Source organism: Amphibalanus amphitrite, unplaced genomic scaffold (assembly GCF_019059575.1).
Source record: "Amphibalanus amphitrite isolate SeventyFive unplaced genomic scaffold, NRLGWU_Aamphi_draft 002448F_arrow, whole genome shotgun sequence".
NCBI classification, from domain to species: domain Eukaryota; kingdom Metazoa; phylum Arthropoda; class Thecostraca; order Balanomorpha; family Balanidae; genus Amphibalanus; species Amphibalanus amphitrite.
The window spans coordinates 5,631-28,328 of NW_024883887.1; the positions used below are offsets into that span (position 1 = coordinate 5,631).

Consider the following 22,698-nt stretch of genomic DNA (forward strand, 5'->3'; position numbering starts at 1 on the left):
CTTGTCGCTATCTTGCTTCGTTCTCGAGATCTCAGGGGGGGCGGTCATCCGCCCCCCCCCCGTCGGTGCGAAGTTGGCGCAGACCCCCGTCGGTGCGCGGTGTATGTTTTGCTGCCGTCAGTTTATTATCATGTTTTAAACCAGCTGCGATCGGTATAAAAATATAAACTCCCTGTGTGATGCTGCGTGAATTAAAGAACAAACCAACAAGCTACCCATCCCCGCCGGCACTCGGTCACGGGTCATATACGGAGCAGAGTATCAGCGGAATATCTAGTCACGGCCTGTCGGGGGACTCTCTATAGGTGTGTCTGCCGGTCCGTCCATCTCGATATCATCCGAACACGGTCAGCGGCCGCCCACCTCCGCCGTTCGCCGGGACTTTCCGAGGACTCGGGTCACCCGCACTGGAGGGGAGTGACCAGAGACTGTCCGCGACCAGCCGCTCTCTGGGCGGCAGATTTAGATGAATCACTAGGGTTACCCGCGTGCTCCGCAACGCGAAGGGGGGATTTTTTGACCCGTGGGTATTGGGTTGGTCTGTGTCGATTTGGTTGGTAGATATCCATTTCGTTCGATTGCTTTTTGACGGCCAAGCATTTTGTAAGAAACAAAAAGATACATCGCATCGAGGTGCCCGTGTCGTATTATCATGCGTTCTACTTTAGAATGATTCGAAAACTGGCGTGAAGTCTTTTGAGGGCCATCGATGAATTTCGCTAAAAATGACGATGCAATGGTTTGGAAAATTTACGTTTTTAAGAATACTGTTGCTCATCATGCAAAAATGAAGACTTAACCTTGGTCAGAATTGAATGCTCTTTCCAACGGTGCCATTTTTGATTGCCAGATACATCAGATCATGGAGCAAAGCCATTTTGATGAACAAAGTGACACAAAATTGACAAACACCATTTTCTCCCGTGATTTGTACCACCTTGATTTGGATCAATCAGCTTTTCACAATTTTTATATGATAGGCGGTACATTTCTCTTGCCAACAGGCGTTGTTCCAACTCGCCCTGTTTAACGGTCACCTAAAAATAAAATCAATTCCAAAATCCGCCAAAAACCGCAATTTTTCAACAAAAGTGCCCTCCCCGGTGCACGTGGCGCGTGCTATCCTCTGTATCGCACACGATTCCATTGCCCATTCAATTATCTACACGATGCTGTTTTCCCCGTGCCGGTCGGACCCCTGGTCACCAAGATATTGCACGGGAACTGGACCCGTGTCGGCCAAAATTAGCCGTTTTCGCCCGATTTCGCACGCCGATTTATACATGTAAAGTCTATGACGCGAATTTGCACTTTTTGAGCACGCATCACGCGCTCCCTATCAATCCGATCGAGCTGAGACCCCTCAAAGGCACGTCACGCATCCTTGATCTATAAGTTGTGCAAATTTCAGGGCGCTAGGTGCAACGGTCTGGCCTGTAGTCCACGCAAAGCACGACCAAGTCGGGACCTCGGTAACGGACAGACGCACCCTCCTCAAATAGTAATATAGATGATGAGGATGCATTTAGGTTTGGACACCAGTATTATTTGTGGTTGCTGAAAATTCCAACATAGAAAATGCGTTTGGATATAGAGTGATAGAAATAAGTATGCGTTTAATTCTAGATAAATTGCCCATTTGTGTGACTTTCAGCGACAGTTTCAATAGTTGTTTAGATAATCTGTATTGACTCAATTCAATGATTAAAATGTTTCTTTTTATTTGTGTCGTACCTGCGCAGAGTCCAAGTCATAACGGTTCCCTAAGCATACAGTGGTCATCCATTCGGAGTGCTGTATTCGCACGGCCCCCGTTTCCAGTTAGCACTCACCGTTCCCTCGGTCATACAGTCGGCTCCCCGTGATGCCGGGTTCGGGTCACACACCAGTCTCACGTCGTACTCGAGCTGCACGTGGCCCTGACGGACCCTGTCACGGGACCAGCCGGGAGCCGGGGCCAGCGGGCGGCGCACCACCGTCCGACTGATGATCCGAGGCCGCGCCACTGACGACAGGGCAGGGTGGAGAAGTCAGCTCAGCGGTCATTGCAACGGGGCAGGTCATGAGTCATATCAGTGAGTCAGATCGGGTGTTAGGGCACAGGAGAGGAGGTGGGATGCGAAAATAATTCAGATTAGCGGTCATGTCACGTGTCAGGAGAAAGATCATTCAAGGATCAGGTCAGCGGTCAGGTCAGTGGTGGTTTCATGGGTGAGATCAAGGGTTAGTTCAAGAGTGAGATCAAGGTTAGGTCAAGGAGCGGGTATGTGGTCTTTAGGTTTTGTAGAGTCCGCGTCCTCGATAGGCCTGTATTGGCTGGCTGCCCGGCACCGACTGACCCAGCCGGCCAGGAATTGGTCGGCGGTCACAAGATCACGTGATCACAGAGGAGGGCGGGGCGCCACTCGCTACAGTGCGGACAGGCCGGCACGGCACTTAATACACTCAGACACTACACCTCCCCGACACCAAAATGACACATTGAACGAGTCAATGGTCAGAGTTAACAAAACAAAATTAACTGAATCAGTCACGGTTTCTACCGGATAGAATCACGGCACATCAGTGTCCGAAACGATCAGGCGCTCGCCTCACGCGCACAGGATAGCGCCTTTCTTCCCCATCGGCATCCCTCGCTCCCACGCCGTCAGCGACGCGGGCGGGAGACGCGGCTCGGCGGTCCTCGGGCGGCCGAACAGAGTCCCCCGGCTCGTCGACGTCGACAGGGGACGCAGGCCGCACCGCCTCTGCGCCTCCTCCTGGCGAGGCCAGGGCAGTGCCCAGCGGCGTAGCGGCATGCGAGCCGCCGGCGGAGCCAGAGCGCGCTCCCACACCAGGGCGCGGCGAGTCCGGATGGCTGTCGCTCGGCTCCAGGGATCCACGACATCGGCTGGGGGAAAAAGTCGGCACCCGCGTCAAGGACACGGAATCGTTCTCGCCCTCGCGCGAGCGCGCTGCGGGACATGATCGTGGGCGAAGCTGATTGATGTGTCTCTTACAGATGTGACCAGTGTCGAAACGCACTGTAAACATCGGGTGAAAGCACCTGACAATCGAGGCTGGACGCCAAAACGCCTTACCCTGACGGTAGTAGCGAGCGAGCACCATATCTCCTGGAGACAGCGTTGGCCGGCTGGTAGGGTGACGCTTCTTGTGCTGCTGAACTTGGGTGAACTGCTTCGTCCTGACGTTGCGCTCCAGACTGGGCTTCAGGCGGTCAAATCTCGTCACCGGCTGGTAGCCCAGCAGGAGCCGTGAAGGCGTTTCACCGGTCGTAGCATGCCGGGTGGTTCTGTAGAAAAACAGCCATTTTGAGATACGATCACTTACTTGATCAGCTGACATCTTGTTGAGCCGAATCTTCAGCTCTCGCACCGCTCTCTCAGCCAGCCCGTTGGAAGACGGCATGTATGGAGCGGTTGTCCTGTGAACGATTGCATTTCTGGTGAGGAAAGTCTGGAATTCCTCACTGGTAAAAGTAGGTCCGTTGTCTGACACTATCATGTCAGGAAGCCCAAAGCGACTGAATATGGCAGTGAGACGAGAAATCGTAGCCTGAGCAGTGATCGACGTCATCTCTTCAACCTCAATCCATTTTGAAAATGCGTCAACTAACACCAGATAGTACCTTCCACGCACAGGCCCAGCAAAATCAACATGCAGGCGAGACCAAGGACGCTGCGGCCACTCCCATGGATGGAGTTCTTCCTGTGGTGGATCGGGACGGTGGAGCTGACAGATATCACATCCGGACGACATTTGCTCTATATCTCGATCAATTCCGGGCCACCAGACTGCGGACCGAGCCATAGATTTCATTTTTACGACACCGAAATGACAGGCGTGCAACTCAGCTAAGACGGTGCTGCGGGCTTTTGGTGGGATGACTACACGATCACCCCACATGATGACATTGCCTAGCTCGTACAGCTCAGCTTGACGGGCACTGTAAGGCCGCAATTCATCGCCCGGTTCGCGTGCCCAACCAGTCCTAATGCAGCGAACCACCTTGCAAAGAACAGGGTCTCGTGCTGTCATCACTCCCAATTTTTCTGGGCTCAGACTTCCTATATCCTCTAACTGAGTCGTTAGGAGCACTCTTTCTGCCTCTGTATCATCGCTGACGGGCATGTCTAATGCCGAGCCCGTCGGCAGTCTACTGAGGCAGTCGGCGTGAGGAATGTCACGAGTAGATTTGTGACGAATAGTGTAGGAAAACTCTGACAGTCGAAGAGCCCACCTCTTTAGCCTGCTGCTGGTCATCTCTGGCATGCTTCTCGTCTCCCCAAACAAAGCTAGAAGAGGCTTGTGATCTGTTTCCAAGATAAAGGGCAGTCCGTACAAGTACTCACGGAACGCAGTAACGCCGAAGATAATTCCCAATGCCTCGCGCTCAATCTGGCTATACCGAATTTCGGCAGAGTTCAGGGATCGAGATGCAAACCCAACCGGTTTTTCTGTGCCGTCTGTGAACCGGTGCGACAGCACAGCGCCGATGCCCCTAGATGACGCGTCGCAGGTGAGTACCAGGGGTACATCTGGGTTATAATGCACTAAAATGCGATCGGAGGCGAGCAGTCGTTTGCACTCATCGAACGCATTTTGTTCTCGTTTTCCCCATGTCCATCCAACATTTTTCTTCAGCAAGGAGAAAAGCGGGCTAAGCACGTGAGCGCGACCTGGCATGAATTTTGAGTAGTAGTTTACCATTCCAAGGAATGATTGCAGCTCTTTTGCGTTCTTTGGCGTCGGGACACCGAAAATGGCATCGAGCTTGGCCTGGGTTGGCCGAACACCATCTTTGCTAATCACGTGTCCCAGATATTCTACTGATGGCACGAAGAAGCTACACTTGTCCTCTCTCACCTTGACGCCAGCGTCCTGGAAACGCCGCAGCACCTCCTCCACAGTCTTCAGCAGCTCCACTTCGTCGCACCCAGAGACGAGCACGTCGTCCAGGAAGACGAACACATTCTGCAGACCGGCCAGCAGCTTCTCCATCTCCCTCTGGAAGAGTCCCACGGCTGCATTTATCCCGAACGGTACACGTTTGTAGCGGTACAGGCCTTTTGGCGTGTTAATGGTTAGCAGATATCTCTGCTTTTCGGACACAGTGAGCTGCTGGTAGGCACGGGACAAATCAAACTTGGCAAAAACTCTTCCCCCAGACATTTGTGCGAACAGATCTTGAACTCGAGGTAATGGGTATCTATCGACACGGATGGCCCGATTGGCCGTCTGTTTAAAGTTGCCACAAATGCGAATTTTACCGTCCGGCTTCAAGACTGGAACGATCTGGCAGGCCCAGTCTGACGACTTCACCGGCTCTAGGACACCGGCTTCCACCTCCGCCTGAAGCTGCTCCTCCACCCGGCGCCTGTAAGCATAGGGTAGGTGTCGTGCTTTCATGAACCGGGGCGACACAGTCTGGTCCACGTCAAAAGAAATTTCGACATCCTTGAAACATCCCAGCTCCTTTGAAAACACATCATTGTACTTGGCCTTCAGCTTGCCTACTACATCGCCAGGTGACTCACCCAGGTTTCTCACCTGCTTGATGCCGCGCCAGTCAAGCTTCAGTGTCGCCAACCAATCACGGCCCAGCAGATTCGGCCCGTGTGACTCGACGACCAGAACGGGCAGGTCCAGATGCTGGCTTTCGTACCTCACAACGGCGCTGAACTCACCGATGACAGGGATGGCGTTTCCCGTATACGAGCGCAGCCTCGCCTCTGACCTGGAGAGCGTCAGCCCGCCATGCCCCCCGTTGTCCGACACATTCCGAAACGTTTCGGCGGTCATCAGAGTGCTAGCAGCCCCGGTGTCAACTTCAAACCGCACAGGGACACCGAAAACCAGTACCTCGACGGTGATCGGGGGACACTTGGGGCGGCCAACAGAGTAGATACTGCAAACATCTGACTCACTCTGACTGTCATCATTCTGAACTGCAGGAGGGTCGGTTACAGCATGGACACTTCGAACACACTTGCGTTTCAGGTGCCCCAGCTCACCGCAGCTATGACAGTGATAGTCGCGGAATCGACAGTTCCGTGGGTTATGCATACCACCACATCGATAGCAGTCCTGACGCCGCCTCATGTCGGCTGCTTCGGACCCTCCCGGTCGGTCACCGGTCCCCCGCCCCGGCCGGCCAGCCTGCCGCGACCCGGCGGCCGCCGCGGCTCGACCGCGACCCACTGACCTTGACCCGGTCACGGAACCGGCGCGCTGCCGGTCAGAAATCAGCTGATCGGCGCGGTGTACCGCTTCAGATTCCAGCGAACCGACGGCACGGCCCGCCGCGAGCTGACCCACGTCTCTGGTGACCGACTCCGCCGCCAACGCCAACCTCTCGGCCATGACGAACGTCAGGGAGTCCTCCTCCGCCAGAAGCCGCTTCTGCAACACGGAGTCTTTGACCCCGCACACAAGTCTGTCACGAAGCATGCTGTCCAAAGTCTGACCAAAATCACATTTTTCGGCCAATCTCTTGAGGTTAGCGACGTAATCAGCAGCTGACTGATGAGGTTCCTGAATGCACTGATTGAACTTAAACCGGCTGAGTATCACTGATTGCTTGGGTGCTAAATGCCGACCCACTCGCTCCAACAACTCCACATATGGAAGTCCAACAGGTGATGCCGGTGACAAAACTGACTTGATACTCGTATAAGTTTCTTGGCCAACAGATGCAAGTAATAAGGCTTTTTTGCGCTCATCCTCAGTGATACCTTGTGCAAAACAAGAAAATTCAAATCTTTCGACATATTCTTGCCAATCTGTACTCGCCTGGTATTCACCGATGCCAATAGCCGACATTCCAGGAGGGCTGGTCACCTTGCTCTCGTTGGTCATCGCCGCCTGTGAGTGGTTGCCTCGTCGCCACTGTAGAGTCCGCGTCCTCGATAGGCCTGTATTGGCTGGCTGCCCGGCACCGACTGACCCAGCCGGCCAGGAATTGGTCGGCGGTCACAAGATCACGTGATCACAGAGGAGGGCGGGGCGCCACTCGCTACAGTGCGGACAGGCCGGCACGGCACTTAATACACTCAGACACTACAGGTTTCAAGCCCGAAGACAGCATTGCATGCCTATTATGATTCTGTTTTGTATGTTAGGGTGGTCAGTTAGAGTAACCTGGAAAACGGCCTCGCCAGCTAAACTATAATGACATATATAATCAAGAATGTCACTGTCTGGCTCACCTGGTTTGTCGGCCGTTGTCGGCCGTTCAGAGAATAGTTTTCCTGTGGTGTCGTGCCACGCCTCAATAGTGAGGTCGAGCTCACCCTGAAACGACAATTGAGCTCAGGTCACGGCTGGTTTGGCATGAACAGTGTCTTCAAAATGAAACTGGAACGCACGGACGAGTAACGTTTAATTCAGTTGCTTCTGAGTACAGTGGCAAGTAACTGATGAAGTGAATAATCAACTCCAGCACGAATATTGTTAGCTGTGCATACGTATGAACTGCGAGCTCACAGCAAAATCACAAACTGAGAAATTCTTAAGATGATTTAGCATGTAGGGTGTGCAGCACGTTACTTGCTACCATTGAGGTATGGACTATGAGTATACGGCTCTCCCTTCTCGGAACATAGCTACTTTCCTTTTCTCTTATTCCCTCTATTTCCCTAACTTCCATCCTCAGCTCAGCCCCCTCTCCCCTCCCCTCCCCGCCTCACTGACCGGCCAGGCACCGTCGAAGGGGAACGTCATCTCCAGCACCCGGTTGTGCTGGTTGACCAGGCTGCTGTTGGCCACCACACCAGTCACCAGCAGGCCCAGTGAGCACGGCAGCTGGGGACGCCGCCAGCGCCGCTCCGGAGCGCCGCGCCGCGCCGGGCCCAGCCGCGCCGGGCCCAGACGACTGCTGGGCGGGTCTCGACGAGCTGCTGGTCTCACAGGGGGCGCTACTGGTGTGACCGGAGGCGCTGCTGGTCTGACGGAAGGTGCTGTTACGTCCGGTGGTCCCTGGTCAGTTGTATCGTCGGGAGATGACGGTGGGTCTGTGGAAGTTTCAGGTCCGATGAACTCCCAGGACGGAGAGCTCAGGGTCCACCCTGCTGTATCCTCGGAGTGTAGCGTGTCTGAATCAGGCTGGTCCCCGTGATTTTTTGGCTGAGTTGTCTCACCCGATTGAGGCAGAACCTCAGCGTCTGCGTCAGCGCTTACAGCATCATCTTCAGCATTAGGAGTCACTTTATGGGCTTCGCGTTTCTGCCGCTCATTGCAACATGCGCCTTCTCTACTCCCATGCTCTTTCTTCCCTACCTCTCCACCACCTCCTACGCTATCAACTTCGACACTAGCGCCAGTGCGGGTGCTGCTACCGCCACTACCGGCACCTGGTGGACTCGGATGAAAACTGGCAAACTGCAGATGGACCAAATCCCCGTGCTCGACGAAATGAAAGCCGATGTCCTGGGGATTGTTATCATATTTTGATTCATGTGAGACGGTCATCCGAGAAGATAGCTGAGTCTCGTCAGCCACATCTTCGGCGTCATCGGTAGAACCAGGATTATCGAGGATGATTATGGGTCGGTCTGGTGAAATGAACCCATTCTCCTGCTCGGACAGCTCAGAGTCCGGGGACAAAGAGACGTCTTCTGTGGGAGGCAGCTCCCCCCGTCGGTTCTGAATAGCATCTCGAGCTGGAGGGCTGACGACAGAGAACGGAGTGGCCTGGCGGACGATTTGTATTGTGGCGCTTTTAACAGTCACGTCTCCGTCAGACGAGCTGCCTGCAGAGTGCTCGGACTTCGTTGCAGCTGGCGGATCGGGAGGAAGCTCACGCTCCAACGTGGGTGAATCAGTCGAGGCATAACTACGATCGTCAACAGGCACTGCAGCGTCAGGTGGTGCCTTATCTATCCGTTCTTCCTTTTCTTCGTTGTCCTCCTGAGTTTCCGTTCCCTCTTCTATCTCCTCTTGGTCCTCTTCCTCCCCTTTCACACTTAGTTCCCCTTGTTCCTGCTTTCTATATGGAAGATTCTCAGCCAGTTTGTCACCGGAGGAACTCTTCACATGTTCTGTCTCTTCCAGCCAATGAGACAACACTTCTGGCGGTGGCACGATGGGATGAAGTCTTGTCCTGTTGAACCGACGGGAGGGCAGTCGTGTGAGTTTGATTCCTGGCGATCGCACCCTCCTACCGTTCGCGTCAAACCCACCGCTGTCTCTGCCACCGCTGCCGGTCGACGCACAGACTCTGAAGAAGGTATTGCACTCGCCACTGCAGGAGGACTGCTCTGCACGCGCCGTGGGCTGGCAGCAGGCACCGCCCAGCGCGCGCGACTCGGGGTTACTGAAGCTGACCAGACGGACTTGAAGCTTTCCGGCTGCCTCCACCTGAGGAACAGACGGAGGAGTCTCGTGGAGTCACGGAGGAGTCACATGGGAAGGGAAAGAGGTATCTCACACATGGGAAAGGAGAGAGGGATTTATCTCACACATGGGATAAAGAGTTGGAATGATTTCGGTTCAGTCGGGCTGTTACAAGTTTCCAGAGATTGAATCTGACCGTACTGTGAGAAAGGTGTGTTTAAACGTTTTTTCAAGAATCTATATTCACGGTCTAATTAAGTTTGTTTCGGATGTAAGAATTACTGGCTATCGTTTGCCTATCCTTAACTTTTACACATAGGAGTGCTTTGATTGAACGCAAGAATATGAAACCCAACTTGCCAAATTATTAGCATAGTCTCGGTAAACTCACCACTGGAAAGCTGTTGCAAAGAAGAACAATCACTCCGATCCTGATGATATGCATGTTGAAGAGATGCGTGTATAAGAGGCACCGCAGCTTTTCCTGTCCGCTCTTACCAGTGTTTATGGTACCCGAGTTCACAGTCACAGCTCTCAGCACTGTCACACTCACATGGGCTGATGGGCTGTCACATCAGCGATCTTATCACTGTCTCCTGTCACTATTCGCTGTCACTGTGAACCTCAAACATCCACAGTCATTTATGTCGTGGTTACTCTCCTGACCACCACTAGCCACCGATTGCGCCGCACATCACAACTCTGTCACCATTATGTAGATATCGTCACTGCCTATCCGCCAGTCCCGGGGTCCTGCGTCACAGTCCTTATCGCCACAGTCCAGAGTGTCGTTCTATCGTCAATAATCGCCGAGCCTTTTACGACCACTTTCCGGTGCTGAGTACTGTTCTGCATGTGATCAGCATAGCTCTTTGAGTTTTTCACATTTTCCGAAAAGGTCGAGGCCTTACGGCTGCTAGAGTTCACGATGAGTTGACTCGGGACCGTCCGTTTCGCCCGCTTCCGATAAAACTTCCACAGCAGTGTGCGTGGATGACCTCTCACAAATTGTTCGACTAATGCCACTTTCCAAATGGTTTGCGGACTGTCCGTGGACTGACGCACTGACACACCGACGCACTGTCAGCTCGCTGACTGACGACAGACTGACTGACGGAGGTGTAGCCGGCAGAGTGGGCGTCGTGTACCGCGTCGAGTGCCGCGTCTCGTGCACCACTGAGCCCACCATCCAGCCCGGCTCGGCTCCCTCCGCCGTGACTGGTGCTCGGCCGCACACCGTTGCCCGGTTCCGCACTGCTGAAGGGCGACTGACCTGGCCGGCCGAGGACGGCACGGAGACCGCATCGCGCGCACAGCACACTAACACCGCCCGCTACATTCATACGCCGGGGATTCGTGACGGACCACCGCCCGCCGGCGCGGTGGTGGACGGTGGGCGGTGGACGGTGTGAGGGGCGGCACAGTGGGTCAGTAGTATTGGCATTCTTGGATAGCTTCAGAGCGTGAAATGAACGGTCTGTTTTGTGTGAGTGGCATTTGGGTTATGTTTGTTGTGCGGAACATGTTTTTTAGTTTACGGATGAGTGTTAGAGGGTTTACGTCTTGTTATCAGTTTGTGAATGACTGGAAGAGTCGTGCTGTTCTTGGCTGGGAAGATTACAGCTCGCTTCTAAAATGATGCAATATTAGTTGGAACCAAGCTCAAGATATAACAATGTTGTACGCTAAATAAACGCATAGTTTGTATGCGTATGTACGTATATCGAGTATGTACGTATCCGAGCCGGGCTGGATGGTGGGCTCAGTGGTGCACGAGACGCGGCACTCGACGCGGTACACGACGCCCACTCTGCCGGCTACACCTCCGTCAGTCAGTCTGTCGTCAGTCAGCGAGCTGACAGTGCGTCGGTGTGTCAGTGCGTCAGTCGCCCTTCAGCAGTGCGGAACCGGGCAACGGTGTGCGTTCAATAATCAATAGTAAAATGTGCAAATAAATAAGGTACTTTCAAATAGAATAATATGCATGCGTTGTATCACGTTGTAGTTTTTTATTCAACTCCTCCAAACACCTACTCGTATAGCGTAGCCTGTCAGCCATAGTGACTGTGGCTTACACCGAACCCACCCTTACGGCGTTGTGACCGGTGACCCCGACCAGCAACAAGCTCTGCTTAGCTGGAAGGGTTCATCCGGTCACACATGACCTTTTGCAGAATACTGACCAGAACCTGTGCTTTGTGTGTATGTATGTGTCCCTTTACTAACCCTGAATGAGTGTTCTTTTACATCATAAAACATGGTATTGGAAGTAGTGATTTAGTCTCCCGCTGCTTTCAGCGGGGACATCTTTTGCCGTTTTTTTTTTCTTCTAACTAACCATACTTCCTCTTACCGACTGGTTGCTTATTTTGAGTTGTTTTCCGTTTCTTAGCAGGGAGTGCCGCGACTTTGCCATTTTTATGTTTTCTCTGGTGGTAAAGTAAGGTTCTGTGAGTCGCTGGGCTGAGGGAGGGGGCACTCCTGGTCACCTATTAATGGGTGGCGGTGTAGTTAGGAAAAAAAAAATATCAGTCCTTCACTTATTATCGAAAGTCACATCAATGCTCAGTTAGCTTTGAGAACAACTCAAATAATGTGCAGTTTTTGACAGCTTTATTGCGTTTGTACTTCAGGCATTATTATTTGGGCACTCGAGTACTTGTTTACTGATGTTTGTGCTTCTATGTAGAGCTGTGCTTCATGACATAATTCATTACCCTATAGCGTTCCGTGTCCCGTTTTATCACTACACCTTCCTCTGAACGTCCCTAGTCGCTTCACTGCCTGAAATATCGTCATCGTTCGTCGTTGGACCTCGATTAAGAAAATATCGCTACCGCAGTAATCTCTACAATCATCTGTGACGACATTCGGCTGCCATATTTACGTCACAACAGACCATTACCTAAAATAACGGCCCATTCAATAACGGAGTCCACGCACTTTGAGCGCCTTCTTTAACCCAGAACCGGCAATATTGGTCGTCAAGCAACAATATGGAGTGATTAGAAGCAATAGCCGCCGAGGCAGGCGTCAATTAGACGGCGCGTGACGGTAAACAGGCAGTGGAGGATGCCCTCCGCCTGGCGCAGCGGACGGTCAAGGACCACCATTTCGACACAGTTCGGGCTGCGGGTGGGGAAGTGGCTCCTCACGGGTGGTGCTGCGTCATCTTCGTGAGAAACGCAGCGGCGGTGATGGGTGGGTGGGAGGGGGGGGGAGTTGAACGCGGCAGGTGGTGCAGGTGCAACTGGGCTAAATTATTATACTCAGTTTGTTTGATGTATTTTGTTTTCTGTGGTGCAGTTACTTTCAGTTCTGTGGCAAATTTGGAGAGAAAGTGGTGATTTGTACTTAGATATCACCCAAGAATAGAAAATGTTCGATTGCTAATAAGCGTTGGAATCATATATTAAAATAATGACGTGATTGATTGAACACGATTATATGGCTGCATTTTGACTTGTGTTCACCACTGCACCCAACCCTTGCCAGTGAATGCTCGAATTTAAAGCAGCATGTTATATTTTCCAATAACGTGATGGCGATACAAATATTCATTCGCTCTATTTCATATATGTATTAATTATTCATACAATGTCATGTGATGCAAGAGACAAGCAAAGAGTATTTCTACAATGCAGCTGCGATGTACATAGTGCCCCCATATGCACTCAACAAATCGCTATACTCGTAGTAAACATAACAAGGTACTCGCAAGTCCTCTAACTTACGCTTAGATATAACTTTTGAGCTACTCAACAGAAATTATACTCTACCACATAATGATCTCTATAAATACCTACAACTATGCAAAGATGTTCGAAATATCCGCGAGACTCGTAACAATACATCGCTTTAACAGGGAATTCAACCACAATTTCTAAACACTTTGGCATGATCAACTGAGCTGGAACTTTGTTTCACGAACATCGCGATCCTCCATTCTTGCGAATGGGCGTGGCTCGTGCAGGAAGCTCGCTCTGCTTCCTGATGACTAGAACTTTGGAGAACCTGACGAACAGAAACATAAGTTATCAATATTCAGCGCTCATATACTCTTATGCTTTTGAATACCATCGCATTTCAAATGAGTCATTTTACTCTTTATTTAATCATTCAATCGCAATGCTCATGCTCGCAAGTAATCGCATTTACGTAATCAGCGTGCAACTTTTGCAGTTCTTCAATATTTTTATCAGCTATCTGAAAATAAGCCTATGCTGCTGCAGGAGTGGTTACTTACTGGCGCGGAAATAGAGGTCGGCGTAGTCCTGCGATTTCGGCACAGGCCAGCTGGAGTCGTCCTCAACGCCCTGCCAGTCAGAGTCCAGTCTGCGGAGGGCATTCTCCTGGGTCAGCGGCTCTGCGCGCCCCTCAGCCGAGGTCGAGAGCGTCGGGTCACTTCTGCCGGTAGCGACGTCACTGAAGATTGCCGAAATATCGGGGAACGGCGGCAGCGACCCGCCGAACGGACCCGACTCGTCGAAAAAGTCCTCGTCGAAGTTGTCGAAGGCAGCGGGGGCGGCGGGCCGCGGCAGGGCCGGCTCCGTGGGGGCCGTGCTGGTCACCTCAGAGGGGCTGGGCTGCGGCGGCTGGGGGTGGGCCGGTGACAGGGACAGTGGCGCCGGCGACTGGGGCTCCGTGACGGCCACAGCTGCCTCCGTCGGCTGGACCTGAGGCTGACCTCCCAGCGGGAACACGGGAACCGCCTGTCCGCCGGGCACCGCCAGGAACACGGGAACCGGTCGACGGGGACGGCCTGTCAAAGGGGCGTGCCGTCAGACGTCGGGGCAAATCAGAATCGAGAGAACGGCTTGAGAGGGGTCTGAACCGAGAACGGTTGTCAGAGGGTGGAGCAAGACTGTAATGCGAGGAAGCGGCAAGTATATGTGGCAAGGCGAATCCAATATTACTTTACTGTGTAAAGGGGTGAGCCTGCTTAATTGAACGATCCGTCAAATAAGGCCTGCTGTACCACAGAGAACAATACTTACCTACATTGGACAAAGATCTAATCTGGCATCCGATACACTTTTTAGGCCCCAGAGCTTGACGCCTGCACCTATCTTTGTCTTCTTCATACCACGTGGTGGATCTCAGTTTACCATATAGCGCCTAGCGGTCTGAGTTTTATGCGTTTGGTAATTGCGTCACTACATACTCCAGCACGAGCTTTACCGTTATGATGGTGGCCCGGAGCAGCTACGGTGAACAATTAAGCGATTATTTCGAGTAGCTCTGTACGCGATACACGGAACAATTATCAGTCGAACAATTTGAAACCACACACGCCGGGCTACTGATGGGCTATTGCTTCCACGCAATGTGACGAGAATAGCCGTTTTTACGACGGCCATTTGGTACACATTTGGTGCACATCTGGTACAGATTAGGTGCAGATTTGGTCAAATCAGGTGCATTCGCCGGATAGCCCGTCGTGAAAACGGCTAATATATATTATAATGGTGGGCAGGGTGGCGTCTAAAACTATACTATTCCGGTTCGTTAGAGCAACTTCTTTATTCAAACAAAAACTTGGCGTTTCATTTAAAAATGTTATCTGATAATTTGCTTTATTCTTGCATGCTTACAATTTATGATAATGTATTGGCATTTGAAATTATTTATGGATAAATTGCGCACTGCTTCGGCTATCCGCTCTCCGCCTTGCATTTTCAGTTACTTACTTGAATAACTAAGTTTGGAGAGGACTAATTCAATCTCGTCCCTGTCTCACCGTGTCTGATGAAGGGCCGAGGTCGCCGTCCGCGGACTCGAACTCTCATTCCCTCGACAGCTGTCATCGCCAGGCACAGGGCCAACAGCTGACACATCTGAGAACAGCGCCGGGAAAGGTGAACTGACGCTCACGGCCCGCTCGGCTTATTAAATAAGCCAGCACATGACTATTATGTCTGTCAGAGCAGTGGAGCAGTTGGAGCACGAATCCGCATGATGGAAGGCAGCACATGTGACCTGCGTGGTAAGCTTCAAAAAGCTATCAATGGTAAACAGATTTTACATAGGAGGAGCTGGCAATTAAAAGCAGCCTACATAGGACGGTTAGTCGCTAGAGCACTAGCCAGTTGCTTGTGATTTGAATATGTTAACTATTTCACGGGATCGAGCTCGAACATTTCAGTCATCTGTCAAAAACTCACCTGAATGGAAATATTCATATCTGCAGTGCACCTCCTCTTGGTCCAAGCTAAACAAAATATGTTTCCGCCACAACACTTGTGATCCCACCACCTCTCACTGCCCGACTCCACTCACTTCTGTAAGTAATCCTCGCACCATGTCGCTTATAAGCCTACTTCTCCAATTGAGAGCGAAAGCGACGGTGTTGGCGGCGGCCGCGGTACAAATGAAGGCACACCGCTCGAGCAGATGGCTGGTGGTGGACTGCCCTGTACCGCTGAAACAATGAGCGGTGACCGCGCCCGGCCGCTGACCGGCGCGAGGCCCACCGCGGCGAGTTTCAACATCTCCCCTGGTCATGGACAGAGCTGTGTCGCTTCCAGCCTGCCAGGACATTGTAATCGAGATTGCCCTACCATTGTAACAGGAGTCTATGAGTAACCGTCGGAAAAGGAGCCATATGCCCGGCGGGTACGAGTGGACAGCGAGCGCCGGCCCGCGCGGTGGCGTTAGAGGGACGGTGGCGATACTTTTACTTTTACTCGGACGATTTACGTGTTTACGCGTACTGGAGCGCCGCGTAGTGCCATGGACAGAGTGTTACATGTGCGTGTGGTCACTGTGGGCTAGCTGGACAGGGTGCATTTGTAGTGAATAACAAAATTAAAAATATGCTAGTGAATCTCAAAATACGTGCATTTAAAGCAAGATGAATTTTAAGAAATGTTGCTGTATATTCCAGCTACATATTGCCCTTTGTCCGCTGGGTTGTTTATTTGTATTGAATTGTAGTGAGTATCTTTGATACTAGCCGATTTAATATTTATATTTATATTTATTTATACATATTTAATTTGATATGATACATATACTCCGCTAGGGTTGATTAATTGTATCAAACTGTAATAAATATCTTTGATATTAATACAATTTGATATTTATAGAACATTGCAAACCTATTCAATCATTTAGTTGCTTCTCACTTACCTATTTCAATATGTGTAGGTATGCGTCATAGACATCAAATTAGCGAAAAGCACAACAAAATTGAATTTTAGGTTTCACGAAAAATTGGCTTGTCGCGAACGAGTAAAATTATATTAGAAAATATGGTCTCTGGTGAACCTGTCTTTGGGCCTGTTTCACTAAAAACTTGCGATTACAAGTGTTTGAACTTTACAATTCATAAGTATTTTTGCAAACTATGTAAAATCGGATTTCACTAAACTTCATCACCAGCGGCACCTCCGATAAAAAGAGTTGGTAAATAAACTTGTAAACAGTAAAATTGTTTTTAATCAAGAACTTTAACATGTTACAGATATTGCTTCTTTTTATCAAACTATGTCTAGTTTTCATGTCAGAAATTGCAGGAATAAATTAAAAATAATGATGCCGTTTCTGAGTGGTATAAATGATAGTTCACAATATCTTATTATTGAAAGAAAATAACACGTAAAACATTTGACAGCAGAAGACTGTTGAATGCAATTATGGCGCGCGAATGACAAAACATGACGATATTTATTTATTGCTCGTAGCTGGTTCGTAGGGAATGTGCTAAGTGAAAAAGAGGATATAATGACTCAGCATATCATATTTGTTTTAAATAGTTGATTGCTTTGCATCATTGCACAAAAAGTAATAAAATTCCAAACGTAAGGGCCACTGGAATTTCGGGTTTGTAAGTACAACGTTTTCTTTCAAGTTTTTGGTCTTCGTGAAACAGAAAGTTTGCGATTTCGATGTTTCTTACAAACTTTTTTCTTGTAAAAAAGTTGGTAAATTTTAAACTCAAAATTCATTCCCGAAGGTTTCGTGAAATCCAAATTTCAAATGTTGGTAATTATTTCTTTTAAACTCAAGTTTTTTCTTTGTAATTACACACTTTATTTGTTAGTGAAACAGGCCTATATCAAATGGATATTCTTATAGCCACTTCCGAATCGAGCGTCCGAATCGTTACTTCTCTTCAAGAGGTTATGCACTCGATGTATGATGAGTCATAGATCTCTGTATACCGAGGTCCATGAGTTGGGCAGCTATTTGGCCATATGCCATCTATTCCGTGTTCCTCTCATTTTCATGTTGCCTCGGAGTCAGATAAGACACAGAACCACACGCTTTCTGAGCTTCTCTGACAAGTTATTCCCCATCCCATTTGCCAGTGTAACAGGTTTGTGAATCATTGGCTAAAATAGCCAGGAAGTTTGAGTCACTGCATTGTAGGGCATTTGCCCCAAAGTCCTGACAGAATATCAATATAGCAGCCGATGTGACTTGAACACAAAATGAGACCAATGACATACTACATACGTCGGGGAGCTTACTCGCTGCCGTGTTATGCATACCTATTCATTGTTCTGTAGCAATGGGATCGTACGTGTAAATCGTAATTAAATAGGGAAGGGTTTTCGAACCTTGCAATAGATGCACTAAAGCATGACAGAAGAATAAACGTCCAAGAACTTTAACACTTTACTTATGGTAAGTGTTTCACGTGTACAGTAACCTCAAACTTAAAAGTATTTTGCAATCAATGCTTTGTGTCAAAGTCAAGTTGCCCCTTTCACTGCACACCACTTTGATTAGCATGGCAATTCCTTGCTCGGGTACATTTAATGATGCATAAGGTATGCTTTTCGCATTTTTGATTTGCCTCGAAAAGCAAATCAGTCGCAATAAATTTTCTCGTCTTGTAAAAAAAAGTAAAATTAGATGCGATTTACCCAGACAAGATTAATCGCAATAAAACTTCCATTGGGACAGGCTATGCAAAGTTTTATCGTGCATTCATAATCCAAGTGCTCCATTTCTTTTCATATCGACCCACATCACAGTTATAGCTTACAACAATGTATGTATTGGCACAGAACACAATATATAAATACCAACAGACAAATCACGATCGGTGGTAGTCAAAGGCGTGGCGGTTACATCGTAACCTTGCACTTTCACTTACAAGGAGATGCATGCAACTCTCTCCTCACTCACTCTCTTTCAATCTCCTTCGCATGCATCCAGGTACAAGCAAACACACAAACACATAAACATGTCAGCACCAAGGATAGGGAATCACGTAACTTGTAAGGGAACGAAAGGCGCCTTAGTTAGAGGGGTACTTGGGCTCGGGCGCCGGATACTTGGGCTCGGGCGCCGGATATTTGGGGGCCGGGGCGGGGTATTTCGGGACCGGGGCAGGGTATTTGGGAGCCGGGGCGGGGTACTTGGGTTCGTAGGCGGGGTACTGGGCCTCGCCCTCGTACTGGACGTCGGCCACGAAGCCGGCGTCACCCTCCGACTGGTAGGTGACGGTCTGGATGCGGCCGTCGGGCAGAGCCACGCGGTAGCTGCCCTGGGTCAGGTAGCCGTCCCGCTGCTCCTGCTGACCAAAGTCGGCTCCCGTGTACTGATCCTGTACCTCGTAGCCGTAGGTGTACTTGGGAGGGACCTGCCGAGACACGAGACAAGGCTGTCAGAGACGGACAGAGACACATGCACGGAGACACGAAAGGGAATAGAGGCGCAGGACTGGGCTTGCTGGATAAAGGGACAGAAAAGTCACAAGATGGGAAGCGGCTGGTTCGGCACAACTTATTGACTGCTCGTATTGTTACACTGAAATGCTCTTTTTGCTTTGGCCGAAGCGCAGCCGGCCGTAAAGAGATATCTTTAAAAAAAGTCACTTATCAAAATGAGAATCAACGCACTGGCAAATAATCCTTAATAGTATACGGCATAGGATAAATACTTCCATACGATAAATGCTTAAATACGATAAATATTCACGAGATGTTGGATGGCAACAAAGAGTTTCGCTTCAGCATACATAAAAGCTACGAAACTTACCGGAGGGTAGTCGACTTCGGGCTTGGCGGGCGCATACTTGGGAGCCGGGTATTTGGGGGCCGGAGCCGGGTATTTGGGAGCCGGAGCCGGGTATTTGGGAGCCGGAGCCGGGTATTTGGGAGCCGGAGCCGGGTAGCTCGGGGCCGGGGCCGGATTATCGGCAGCCACAACGGCCAGCAGAGTAGCGACGACAAACACCTGGCGAGAGAGGGAGAGGGACGTCAGCACTAGTCACCGGGCGTCACTGTGAGTCATTCGGAGTCACTGGGAGTCACTGGGAGTCAATGGGAGGCATTTGAAGGCACTGGGAGTCACTGAGTCACTGGGGGTCATTGGAGGTCCCTGGGAGGCTCTGGGAGGCCTTGAGAGTCACAGAGAGTCCCTGGGAGGCACTGAGAGGCACTGGGAGTCACTCGAACTCAGACACAGGAGGGTGGTATCACGAATACTGAACACCAGAAGTGGTCTGTATCGCATCGGACCTCTCTCGGCGCGGCGTCCTACCTTCATGACTGTGGACTGGCGGCGTCTGGTGGCGGGCTGTTGTGCCGTGTCTGTTTATATGGGCACCTCTCGCTGCGCCCTCGGCCGCAGTGCCCCGGGGCGCGGGTCGGGGCTCGACCTCGCTGTTACGTCACCGCCCCCGGTCGGTCGGCAGCAGCCACCGTCCGGTAAACGGCACTCGGCTCTGACGAAACGAGGCCAGAAGAGCTGCCGACGAGCACCTTTGACCCAGCCTCCGCCCGGCCAGCCGGCTCGAGATAGGGCTTTTTGTGCCCCTGCGCCGGGCGCGGCCATTAGAGAGAGGGAGAGCGGGACTAGCGGCCCCCGGGCTGCTCATTACAGTGCACGGACGGCCGCAGTCACCGGTGCCGAGAACATACCGGGTGTCCCAAAAGTAACGTCATCATTTGAAATTGAAGTATCTCAGAAAGCATCAGCACGAATGTTTTGAAATTTTAGCACGTGCAAGATGTATTCATATAATTATATCGTAGCATACTTTTTTCATGATCGATGATGGCTCGGCTTAGCAGTGAGCAGAAAACTAAAGTAGTCCAATTTTACCTCCAGACAGGATCTATCATCGGAACAAAGCGCAAATATCGTTCCGTATTCGGACCAAAAAACACCCCATCAGCTAGAGCTATCTCTGTAGACTCACTCATAATTTCATCGCGACAGGCGCAACTTCAGATCAGCCAAGAAAAGGAAGAACCCCAATCGTTTCTAACGATACCATTGAAAAGGTCAAAGAAATCGTAGAGAAGACACCAACAGTCTCTATCCGCCGCCTGGCTCAGCAGGTGAACCTATCAAGGTCTACTACTCAAAGGATACTAAGGAAGAAACTAAAACTTCGTCCTTATAAGATTCCCAATGTCCAAGCACTCTCACTAGAAGCTCGAACGAAGCGCAAAGCCTTCAGCGAATGGTTTATTGCGAAGTGCGCCGACTGTCCCACGTTCCTGCAGAACATCTGGTGGTCGGACGAAGCTCATGTGTACCTACATGGAGACGGGAACCGACATAATATGAGGATCTGGAGCCAATCCCCTCCCGAAGGCATCCACCATGAGCATCCACTGCACTCGCCGAAGGTGACGATCTGGTGTGCGCTGAGCGCACAAGGAATCGTCGGCCCGATATTCTTCGAGGACGATAGTGGTAATGCGCTGACAATCACCCAGGAGAGGTACCAGAGGGTACTCCAGCGGTTTTTCAGCTCTCTGCAGCGCCGCTGTGCTGACACCATAAACCAGCAATGGTTTCAGCAAGATGGTGCTCCTGCACACACCGCCCTAAAGACCCTGCAGTGTCTTCGGGAGTTCATGGGAGATCGGGTGATTTCTAAGGGCGCCGCCATCGCATGGCCTCCTCAGTCACCTGATCTTACGCCCCCTGATTTCTTCCTCTGGGCACACATCAAGGAGGTCGTCTTCAAGGACAGTCCAAAGGACTTGGATGAGCTCAAGAAAGCAGTCCGAGTAGCCATTCGCGGCATCACACGGGAGACCTGCGCCAAAGTGGCGGACGAAGCCAAGCGCCGTCTGATCCTGTGCGCGGCCCGAAACGGTGGTCATGTCGAAAAACAGTAAATGGGGACAAGGAAGTGAAACATTGGTTAATGTTTAGGATCGCAATATAATTTTAGAGTCTGGCGTTCAAAATGAGCCATTTTTCGTTGATGTCGCTTTATTTTTTTTGGAGTTATACCAAAAATAAATGATGACCTTACTTTTGGGACACCCGGTATACCCGGCCCGGGCTGAGTTGCCAGCTCTGTTAGGCAGCGTTCACCCTGGGTCCGGGGGCCAACGGAGTGTTAAGTCCAGCCGCGGGTCCAGGAGGACCTAATGGATTCCAAACCGGATACAGTCGAAACTCGAATCCATGACTCAAATCCAGAAAAAAAAACGACAACCATTGTGTTGCTCGTAAACATTTGGTGAATAAATGCATCAGCAAAAAAGAAATCGAATGTCCAGGAATTCATGTATATTTTTTAAAGATACAAAAGTTGTTTAAAACGATAACAATAAACATTTATTTTACGAGCGAAGAAATGTAAATATTTCAATGTACTGTAAGAGACAAACAGTATCTGTATTCACTATGAGACCTACTATCAATGACCAGGCGTTGGTATGTGCTGGTTAGCAGTTTCTGTCGGCGTGTAGATGAATGCTTAGTGTCTAGTGAAAACTTTCGCACATCTTCCGACTTTTGAAACGTGCTCCCTATCTAGTCCCTAGCCTTGTTTTCCCATTTACCCCGCAAACAAGCACATTAAGCAAAGACTCGGTCACCGCAAGCTGATATCTAGCTACCACTTCGAGATCGACGAGAGAGAGAGAGAGAGAGAGAGAGAGAGAGAGAGAGAGAGAGAGAGAGAGAGAGAGAGAGAGAGAGATCGACGAGAGAGAGAGAGAGAGAGAGAGAGAGAGAGAGAGAGAGAGAGAGAGAGAGAAAGAAAGAGAGGGAGAGGAAGAGGGAGAGGGAGAGATTCGCTTAACCAAAACTTAAACGACTCCTTCTCTCTCTCTCTCTCTCTCTCTCTCTCTCTCTCTCTCTCTCTCTCTCTCTCTCTCTCTCTCTCTCTCTCTCTCTCTCTCTCTCCTCTCTCTCTCTCTCTCTCTCTCCTCTCTCTCTCCCTCTCTCTCTCTCTCTCTCTCTCTCTCTCTCTCTCTCTCTCTCTCTCTCTCTCTCTCTCTCTCTCTCTCTCTGACCTTGACCGGTGACTTCTGTGGTCAGATCACGTGCCACAAGGAAGAGCTTCGGTTTTTAGTAAATAACTTCGCCAAAAATGGTCGCCAGCCCGCGTTTCTGGCACCATCGTGTTTGTCATGCTCAGGCTCGTCAATTAATGCA

General features: G+C 50.5%; 4 protein-coding genes across 10 annotated transcripts; all 4 read right to left on the reverse strand.

The window, feature by feature from the left end:
- Positions 1-1,832: 1,832 nt before the first annotated feature.
- Positions 1,833-10,441, reverse strand: LOC122377004 (the record flags this gene model as incomplete). Its single annotated transcript, XM_043356962.1, has 4 exons — positions 9,725-10,441; positions 7,693-9,357; positions 7,209-7,293; positions 1,833-2,005 (listed from the first exon to the last, which is right to left on the reverse strand). Coding segments are annotated over exons 1-4 (1,977 nt in total), but the record flags the coding sequence as incomplete, so codon positions are not given.
- On the reverse strand, positions 2,296-7,058 carry LOC122377007. 6 transcript variants are annotated; one of them, XR_006255744.1, is made up of 6 exons: positions 6,793-7,058; positions 5,551-6,416; positions 5,271-5,377; positions 4,867-5,007; positions 3,331-3,424; positions 2,296-2,890 (listed from the first exon to the last, which is right to left on the reverse strand). XR_006255744.1 is itself a non-coding variant. In XM_043356967.1 (4 exons), the coding sequence occupies exons 1-3, from the start codon at positions 6,856-6,858 to the stop codon at positions 4,914-4,916; spliced, it is 1,509 nt and encodes a 502-aa protein (XP_043212902.1). In that variant the 5' UTR covers positions 6,859-6,869; the 3' UTR covers positions 2,296-2,890; positions 4,867-4,913. The 6 variants fall into 6 exon arrangements, 3 of the variants coding, with proteins under 3 accessions (XP_043212902.1, XP_043212904.1, XP_043212903.1); XR_006255742.1 differs by lacking the exon at positions 3,331-3,424 and adding an exon at positions 3,081-3,292 and having other exon boundaries at positions 5,551-7,058; XR_006255743.1 differs by having other exon boundaries at positions 5,551-7,058.
- A 2,399-nt stretch (positions 10,442-12,840) lies between the features above and the next one.
- Positions 12,841-16,621, reverse strand: LOC122377006 (protein enabled homolog). 2 transcript variants are annotated; one of them, XM_043356966.1, is made up of 5 exons: positions 16,603-16,621; positions 15,498-15,614; positions 15,074-15,170; positions 13,580-14,095; positions 13,033-13,347 (listed from the first exon to the last, which is right to left on the reverse strand). In XM_043356966.1, exons 2-5 carry the CDS (start codon positions 15,513-15,515, stop codon positions 13,331-13,333), a joined length of 648 nt encoding a protein of 215 aa, XP_043212901.1. In that variant the 5' UTR covers positions 15,516-15,614; positions 16,603-16,621; the 3' UTR covers positions 13,033-13,330. The 2 variants fall into 2 exon arrangements, with proteins under 2 accessions (XP_043212900.1, XP_043212901.1); XM_043356965.1 differs by lacking the exon at positions 16,603-16,621 and having other exon boundaries at positions 12,841-13,347; positions 15,498-16,021.
- A 1,699-nt stretch (positions 16,622-18,320) lies between these two features.
- Positions 18,321-19,217, reverse strand: LOC122377005 (cuticle protein 21-like). The gene is made up of 2 exons (XM_043356963.1): positions 19,188-19,217; positions 18,321-18,928 (listed from the first exon to the last, which is right to left on the reverse strand). Exons 1-2 carry the CDS (start codon positions 19,215-19,217, stop codon positions 18,584-18,586), a joined length of 375 nt encoding a protein of 124 aa, XP_043212898.1. The 3' UTR covers positions 18,321-18,583.
- Between the last annotated feature and the right edge of the window lie 3,481 nt (positions 19,218-22,698).

What these genes read in the sequence shown, in the direction of transcription:
- LOC122377005 (XM_043356963.1), bottom strand. Translation starts at nt 19,217, where the DNA reads ATGCCGTATACTATTAAGGATTATTTGCCA. An exon ending in CTATTAAGGATTATTTGCCA is followed by an intron (nt 18,929 to 19,187) that starts GTGCGTTGATTC and finishes GTGTCTCGGCAG; the next exon opens with GTCCCTCCCAAGTACACCTA.
- LOC122377006 (XM_043356965.1), bottom strand. An exon ending in TCGGCCCTTCATCAGACACG is followed by an intron (nt 14,096 to 15,073) that starts GTGAGACAGGGA and finishes CCCCTTTGACAG; the next exon opens with GCCGTCCCCGTCGACCGGTT.
- LOC122377007 (XM_043356967.1), bottom strand. Translation starts at nt 6,858, where the DNA reads ATGACCAACGAGAGCAAGGTGACCAGCCCTCCTGGAATGTCGGCTATT. An exon ending in ACTGGCGCGGCATCAAGCAG is followed by an intron (nt 5,378 to 5,550) that starts GTGAGAAACCTG and finishes CTATGCTTACAG; the next exon opens with GCGCCGGGTGGAGGAGCAGC. An exon ending in TCCAGTCTTGAAGCCGGACG is followed by an intron (nt 5,008 to 5,270) that starts GTAAAATTCGCA and finishes GGACTCTTCCAG; the next exon opens with AGGGAGATGGAGAAGCTGCT.